The 8,050-nt window shown below is 31.3% G+C and overlaps 1 protein-coding gene across 2 annotated transcripts; it reads left to right on the top strand.

Annotated features, from left to right (window-relative positions):
- Nucleotides 1-3,092: 3,092 nt before the first annotated feature.
- On the top strand, nt 3,093-7,815 carry LOC129315010 (uncharacterized). Of its 2 annotated transcripts, XM_054958501.1 has the most exons (7): nt 3,093-3,180; nt 4,046-4,169; nt 4,897-5,008; nt 5,109-5,202; nt 5,725-5,774; nt 7,008-7,082; nt 7,187-7,815. In XM_054958501.1, exons 2-7 carry the CDS (start codon nt 4,069-4,071, stop codon nt 7,709-7,711), a joined length of 957 nt encoding a protein of 318 aa, XP_054814476.1. In that variant the 5' UTR covers nt 3,093-3,180; nt 4,046-4,068; the 3' UTR covers nt 7,712-7,815. The 2 variants fall into 2 exon arrangements, with proteins under 2 accessions (XP_054814476.1, XP_054814475.1); XM_054958500.1 differs by lacking the exon at nt 3,093-3,180 and having other exon boundaries at nt 3,898-4,169.
- Nucleotides 7,816-8,050: the final 235 nt, after the last annotated feature.

Genomic DNA, 8,050 nt, shown 5'->3' with positions numbered 1-8,050 from the left:
ATTTCTTTTTCCGGCCATGATTTTTGCTATATAAGATCTATAGAGACTATCAATGATTATTGTTGTAAGTTTTTGAGACTCAACTACAATGGCAACCAAAGGTGCGATATTACATCCATGTATTTTTCTCTTGTAATTTAACTCATTTTGAAGGGAATTGCATGCTTCAATTCCATTGAAAGAGTTAAAGTGATGATTATATTTTAGCATACTATTTCACAATGATAAATTTATGCTTGGTATGCACTAGCTTAAGTATATAATCTTAAAGTATATTATGTACAAGTAGTAATGTAAAATCAAATTCAAATGGTATAAATTTGATTTTGAGTCATTATATGGTATCCCATTGGGGGTTTAAGGAAATATTCTCAGGCTTTGATTGTAGAGATGATATAAATTGAAATGGATTGTATCACACAATTATCAATATATATGTGCAATATCTATTACATTCATATTATCATTATCTCCTCCATCTCTGATTATGGATCTAGGATTTTTTTTTCCCAATGATTTTGGTTTTGTGATTTTAACGGGCCTTGTTTTGATCTTTGATTTTGGCTGATCATGGAGTAGACTGAAGGGTTGAAGGTAGTGTGGGGACAGAACCACAAGCCACTGAATAGAAGGGCTGCATTGAAAATAAAACATGAAGTGGGGGCCAAAATCTATTTTAAAACTTTCACAAGCAAAACTCCTAATTTTCACCAAAAGGTGCATTTAAGTATAGGATGTTTTAGTCATTTTAATATTATGAAGCATATATTAAATAAAAATTGTACCAAATTTCGTTGTCAAGCTAAACATTCTTTAAAATTCTAGTCCTACTTTCTTTCCTATTCATATTCCTAATCTCAATTCTATAAAAAATCTTTTGAGAGTCTGTTTTTTTTTTTTTTAGTTTTTAAAAACTGTTTTTGGTTTTTGAAAATAAAAAATAATTTTTTTTCGATAAGCATTTTTTATTTAATTGTTTTTAATTTTTTTTGTTTTTTTAAAATAAAAACAAATTTAAATTATTTTCAATTTATTTTTCTTGTTTCTAAAATAAATTATATTTAATTATTAAAAATTACAGTTATTTTGATCAATTTTTATCATAAACAACTATCATTAACCACCTATAACTATTATTATCAGTCTATTTTTTTAACTCTAAAACTATGTTTAAATTAATATGACCAATCGGATTTTTACTTTGTTTTGTAAAGTAATTTTAAAAACTATATTACAAAACATTTTTAAAAAATAAAAAATGAGAATAGAAATCAAATATGCCCTAAATCTTTTTTGGATTGCACATTAAACTCAGCCAATCTAACTAGAAGCACCTCATGAAAAGATTGACCAAATAGAACTAAGTTAGAGACACTTGAGTTAGATTAGATTTTGGACTAACCTAAAAACTAGTTTGCTTTGGTCTCACATCACACACACATATGTATGTATCTTTAATATAGCCTAACCATGCCAAGTCTAGAACCTTCCTTTGGTCTCTCTCTTTCTCACAATCCTCCCATGACTAGGTGAAGGCAAGGTACCACCATGGTTTCATCTTCTCTCCTGTACCATTGTGTTTGTTATTCTTCACCATCACCTTTGTCTTTGTGTTTGTTGTAGGCAAAGATGAATATTGCTAAATCATATATCCAAACTTTTCAATTTCACAAGCCTGGGCCTTTTAATATACTTCTCTATATTGTTGTTTTCGTTTTTGGGAGGTCACAGCTTTTTCATCTAGTTCTTACTATACTCATGTAATTTTCTTTCAGTAATATTGTGTGTGTTTTATTATATTTCATTGGCCAAACGAATAATCATTATATTTCCAACTTATGCCATCATATCAACCTCTCCATATTGGGAGAGTCTCATCAAATACATTGAGAAAACTAGATGAGTTTTGAACATTTTTGCATAGAACTTGAGAAATATGTTGCATGATTATTATAAAAAAAATTAATCATTTAGTCCTTGTATTTTTGACCAAACTGTAATTCAATTCCTTAACTTTGAGTTGCTATAACTTAATTTTTGAATTTTTAACTCGATTATAAATCAGTTCTTGAATTTTATCTCTTGTAATTTAGTTCCTGAAGTTTTAATCTCTTAAATATTTATCCTTATGTTTTAAAAAATAAAATTAAAAATATTTTAAACTTTTAATATTTATAAAGCTTAAAAGGATTTAATAATTTAAAATATTAGTAATAAATTTTAAAATATTTATAATCTTTATAATATTATTTTCTTAAAATATAAAAACTAATATTTAAGAGGTTGAAACTTCATGGACTAAATTACAAGAGGCAAAATACAAGAATTGATTTACATTTGAGTCAAAACTTTAAAAATTGAGTTATAATGAGTTAAAATTTAGAGATTAAATTACAACTAAGTCAAAATTATAAGGACTAAAAGATTAATATTTTTTTAAATTTTATATTTTTTTGGCCAGATATAGATTTTACATTAACATGGACTTTACTTTCTTACCTTTTATTATGACATATTCTTTTTCTTTTTTCCCCAAACTTCTATGGTTAAATAACGATTCAAGGTCGAGTCTTTTTTTCCTTATTCAAGGTTAAATAAGTAAAAATCATATTGGAAGATCTTTTTCTTTTTCAAATCTCATTTGGAGTTTAATATAATTTGAATCTAAACTTTTAGTGCCAGTTATTAAATAATTCTAAAAAATTAAGTTCAAAAAAATATTAACCAAACAAATAAAGATGAAAAATGAATATGTAAAAATCAGCACATGCTACATAATTGAAAATCAACCAGTTCACTGCTTATCGAAAAAGAACGAAAAAACCAACTAGTTCACTGATATCAACCCTACTTTTTTTAAATTACAATAGAAGATTTGAACTTTGTTTTCTACCCATTCTCATCAACATAGTTACTCGAATTATTTAAATAATTATAATATAATTTATAATTATAAGTAAATTTATTTATTTTTGTTTTTGACCTTTGTCACCAAGCACCTCAGGCCCATTGTCCCCGCACTATAAAGTCAAACTGTGTTCGCGCAAGCTATAAAAGCTTCAATTTTTCTACGTGCGTTTCTTGGCCCTCAAGTTCTCATGTAGTAGCGCGAAACGGATGCTCAAGCACTGATTATTCGCTCCATTACTGATGCTCAACTTCATGGCTTCGTTTTTGTGTGTAATTTTCTCATTTTGAGCTTCCCGCTTCCCGCTTCGCTTGTCTTTGAGTCTGTGTGATGGTTTTTCTTCGTGGTTTTGCTTAGTTTCTTGATTGAGTTTAAGTTTTGCTCTGTTTAAGATCTCAGTCTTTCATCTAATTTATTCTAAGTGGGTGAGGCGGCACTTGATGAAATCGCAATCGAACTTCGTTCGACTGCATGGAATTAAGGACTCGATTGCTAATTGCTTCTTGATCATCTACGTGCGCATGAACCTGAACATGAATTCACACATTACGGCACCGAATGATAGAAAGGGTTTGGTATTTTGTAATGTACGATTAATGGGTTGAGGAATTTGATTGTTTTTGTTGGTTCGGGGATGGAACATTGTTCTTTCCTTGTGTATAGGTTAGTTCTTCTTCTAGATATTCTTAGCACCGATGCCGTCATTTATCTGCTTTGCAAGATGCTTTGTTGAAACATATTTTGGTTTGAGAAGTGATGATACTGAGAGAAGCTTGCAGAAAAGTACTTTCTATAGTTAGTTTGTTTTGTGACTTCGAGTAAATATGAGTCATTGGCTTTTTATAGTTCTGATTTCCAAGTTGTTGCCTGATCTGAGCCAACAGCTGTAATTTTTTCCTATTTTTTAATAATATGTTAAAAAGGTTTTGTAGATATCAACAAAGGTAAATCCGTAAAGAAAATATCAGTTTCTAATGTCAACTTATGGTATCAAATTTGATGAGTTATTTAGTCCTGATTTTTATTATATTATATGGTTCCATGTTATAGTTGCTTTTCAAATAAGCATCCAGCAAAGAATACATCTGCACTGCATTAGGACTATGTTGCAATTCTCTCATATTTTTTGTATTTTAGGGACAAATTATCCTGCATTCTGGATGGATAATTCCAGGTCAAGCACTAGTCATGGCATAGCCAACAACAGTGAGTCTGCTGGTTGGAAATCTATAAGGTTTCGTGTAATGATTGTAAGGGAAGTGTAAGTAGCACACCTTTGCCAAAATATTTTTCAAAATATCATTGTCATATATGTCGCATTGTGGATCTTCTAGGAATATTTTTTTCTTTCTAAGCTTTCAACCTCTATTTATAAAGGAACGATGATGATATCCTCAAGAGCTTATAACAAGATAGAACTATTTATCTTTGAAAAGAGATGTTTGTTTATTTATAAAATTCCCAGGGCTTGGTGATAAAAAATGCTTATTTTCATCCTAGAAATGAGATATTTTTGCAAGGCCTTGTGCATTTAGCTCAACTCAATTGCAATCCAACAGTATCTAGATATTTAAACCATTCGGATTTTTTTAGGAAGAGTTGCCTTCCTGTCTCTTTCTTGAGCTTCAGCTCATTTTATCCTTAGGCAGGTTTCTCTAATGATTTGCAAATTAATTGTATTATTCTTTTGAGTTCATTACAGAGGAATTTTCTTTTTTCTTTTTATAATTGTGCTTTAGCTGTGTTTTCGGATGATTGCTTGATCTAATGCTTTGTGCTTTCTTACTTTTATAAAATTTATCCTTTTGGTTGAGCATTTGGATAGTTTGGAAGTTTAATTAATGTGCAATTTTTTCTCTAATATTATTCAAGTTTCTATCGATTTGCTTCATTTTACCTTACAAATTTTTTTTTCTGGTATGGAACCTGTTAACTTCTATTCAGTTCTTTTAACTCGGTATCATGTTCATGTATTCATGATTTTACAGAACATATGCTGTTCTTGCGAGTTCTCCTCGTAATGTGATATATGGTATAGCTGATGTGATGGCCTGGGTAGAAGGTTTTGAGAAAGAGGTGTATACCTCTGCAAACAATAAGGTATCTTCAATCAAGTTGTATGTGAGTTTTTTTAGGTTTTGTCATGATAAATTTGAATTCAACTCATTAAATTTTATTTTTGTTTTGGTATTAATTTAAGGATGATTATAATTCAAACATGGCAAGATGGATAACATCAATTGACACATCGTCTGAGATCTGTGGACTTAGACCTTCGCTGGCCTCATCTTCAGGTATTGAAATAACTACATCTTTCTTTTCTGTCTATCTACCAGGGCATTTTCAAATGCTGTATTTTTATTTTTTGGGAGTGTGGGTTCATGATCATGTTCTACTTTCATAATTAAGATTCAATCCCTATTCCACTAGTTTTAGCTGGGAAATGTGAAAGCATTAGGAGTTAAATTGGAAAGTTATCATATTTGGAAGCTTCTAAGATCAATAAAGGCTTGCTGTGATATTGGTATTTGGTGGACCAATAAATTTACTTTATCATCCAGACTTCATTGTTAATTTGATCACTCAGATCCTGGCCATTTCAGTAGTCATTCAGCTTCTAGAGAGGGTTAGTTGCTTCAAGTCTAAACGGAATTTATAGCAATTAGAAACGGTTTCCTGACTTGTACTTGCTTCTTTACTATCCCTTTTTAATTTTTTGCATAATTTATTCCCAAGTATGAATATAATTACCCCCCCCCCCCGGTTGGATTTGATTTAACCTCAGTTGAGTGAATGGCCTTGTTTACATCTAGCAGCAGATGAGACATTTGCAAATATGGATTGGCCGGAGACAATCTGTCACAGGGTAATGCCTGACATTGTTTTTCTTCATTTCCATGTTTTGTTTTTGGTATCTCTTGTAGTTTGGTTATGATCAGCATAATTTTATTGTTTAGTAAGACTTACACGTAGGTGCATTGTATAATGTAATTTTCTAACTATAATTTCTTAAAAGAATAATGATTACAAAAATTTAAAATTGTAAATATGAAACCTATATTGTCTTGATATGTTTCTCTTAGGATCTAGTTTACTTATTTCCTTTTCTTTTTAAATTTATTCTTAATTTATTGGGATTAGGTTAGCAATCCCGTTGTTACTTTTTCTGGTATATGTATTCAAGTCTGTCATCATGAATAAAGCATGCAATCCTCTAAACAATATATATATATATATATATAAGTTAATATATATATATATATATATATATTTTGCACCGATTTAAATTAGCGTGAGTTGGGACTGTCATTTAAGTGGTTGGGGGGTTTGATTCGCAATCTTTGTGTGTGAAGTAAACCTAGTTGAGAGAGGTTTGCCTTTTACACTAAATACTCTGTGGTTTATTAGCCTTTGTTGGCAGCGGAGGATACTCTTAGTGCCTCACCAAAATATATACAAGCTTTGCAAGTGATGGAATGGTAACATTATACCTCTTGAGTGGGGGAATAGCCTATAGTAGAATATGCACGCAATAGTTGCTCTGGTTGAGTTTGCTTCAATCTTTGGTGACATATTTTTTCCTTTTGTGTCTTAATTTAATAAATTTTACCGCAACTCTCCACTTTCAATTTTGTTGGACCCAAATCCTTAAAAGAAAAATTGTCTCCCAGTCTTTTTTTCCTTCTATTTGCGCTGAGGAATTCGGATATATACTTTGAAGTTTGATTTTAAGGTTGGTGAAGTTCTACACAAGTTACTAGTACTTTGTGTTATATCTAAATTGCTTCTTACATGTAAGAATAAAAACAAAGAGTAATGCTTTGCATAGACTTTCACAAACTTCAGACTTAAAACTTGATAGGATCCAAATTTCTAAACCAGGGAGGACTTCCCTCCTGGGAAGTGATCCTAATGATTGCATTTTCTTTTCTTTTGCTTTTCTACGAAAGTATTTACAATAGCAAAATAGTAATAGGTAAAAGCTAAAGCTCAATCCCTGCTACCTGTAGTTTTGTGATTAAATTTGAGCATAATCTGTTAGTCAGTTTTCAGAACAAGGTAGTGTTGAACTGCAGCTTTTCTCATATCCTTATTACAGGTTCAAAGGCTATATAGGATGTACTACGCCATATTTCCTAACTGGTGCAACCTAGCAGCTATTTTACTTGGGCAGGTTTAATTTTCTATCATTGCTGACTTTTCTGGACAACTTACTCAAATTTTATATCGATACTAATGTCAATATTAATCAATTATCATCACATCGATTTTCTCCAGCGTTTCTCTGCTCCCCCAAATTTGATGACAGCTCATATAGTGAAATGCAATCTGTTGATGAGTATTTTGGAGAACATTTCACTGCGCTTATATGCGACCAATGGCCAGATTGGCCCTGATTTCAAGGAGAGACTGGATGACATGGAACAGCGAGTCATTTCCATTCTGCGACCAAGAAATGTTTCTTCACATCGTCATCATCAAGGACCATATTCTGCTTATGAACTCTCTGTGCAGCAGGCTGTCCCTTCACAGTCTAGAGTCGCTCAAGAGAATTTAACTGAACTGCCATTAATGAGCCCGCGGAGTCCTTGTTTGTCTGAGCAAGTTCCTCATCAAGACAACGGGAATCGCAAGCGAAAATCAGTTGTCTCTGAACCAGAAAATCCAAAGAAGCTAATGCAGCAAATGGCAATGGGATGCAGCAGTTCACTGAAGCATGAAACTCCTGGAGAATCTTCCGGAGTGAATGATCATGGTGATGATCTTGATTCTTCTGGTCTTGATCTTTCGCTTAAGCTTTAAAATAGTGTCTAAAGTTGTGATAGTTTATTGTCCCAAAAGGGGAAAAAACTGTTGTCATGGTTAACTATATTTCCTTTTTAATTTATGTTTGTTTAAAAACTTTGGCAATGATAATTTAATTTGTTTGCTTTGTGTTTTGAGTCATCGAGTTTCTTCTCTCATATACATCTTGGATAGTTTAATTAAGAAGAATTAGATGGTTTAATTCATTTGAGTGGCTTGTTCCATGATCACCTTAAATAATGTTACAAGTTTGAGTGATAGGAATGAAGAGAACTATTATTAAATAAGTTATTGCCATAAAATACAAACTATCTTAACTTGATTTTGATTAGTTAA

This window comes from Prosopis cineraria, unplaced genomic scaffold (assembly GCF_029017545.1).
Source record: "Prosopis cineraria cultivar Desert tree isolate PC_DT_omini unplaced genomic scaffold, ASM2901754v1 PC7, whole genome shotgun sequence".
Lineage (NCBI taxonomy): Eukaryota > Viridiplantae > Streptophyta > Magnoliopsida > Fabales > Fabaceae > Prosopis > Prosopis cineraria.
The sequence above is the reverse complement of the archived record's forward strand: the minus strand, read 5'-3'. Positions and strand labels throughout refer to the sequence as shown.

What these genes read in the sequence shown, in the direction of transcription:
- LOC129315010 (XM_054958500.1), top strand. Translation starts at nt 4,012, where the DNA reads ATGTTGCAATTCTCTCATATTTTTTGTATTTTAGGGACAAATTATCCT. An exon ending in CGGAGACAATCTGTCACAGG is followed by an intron (nt 5,775 to 7,007) that starts GTAATGCCTGAC and finishes TCCTTATTACAG; the next exon opens with GTTCAAAGGCTATATAGGAT. An exon ending in CAGCTATTTTACTTGGGCAG is followed by an intron (nt 7,083 to 7,186) that starts GTTTAATTTTCT and finishes GATTTTCTCCAG; the next exon opens with CGTTTCTCTGCTCCCCCAAA.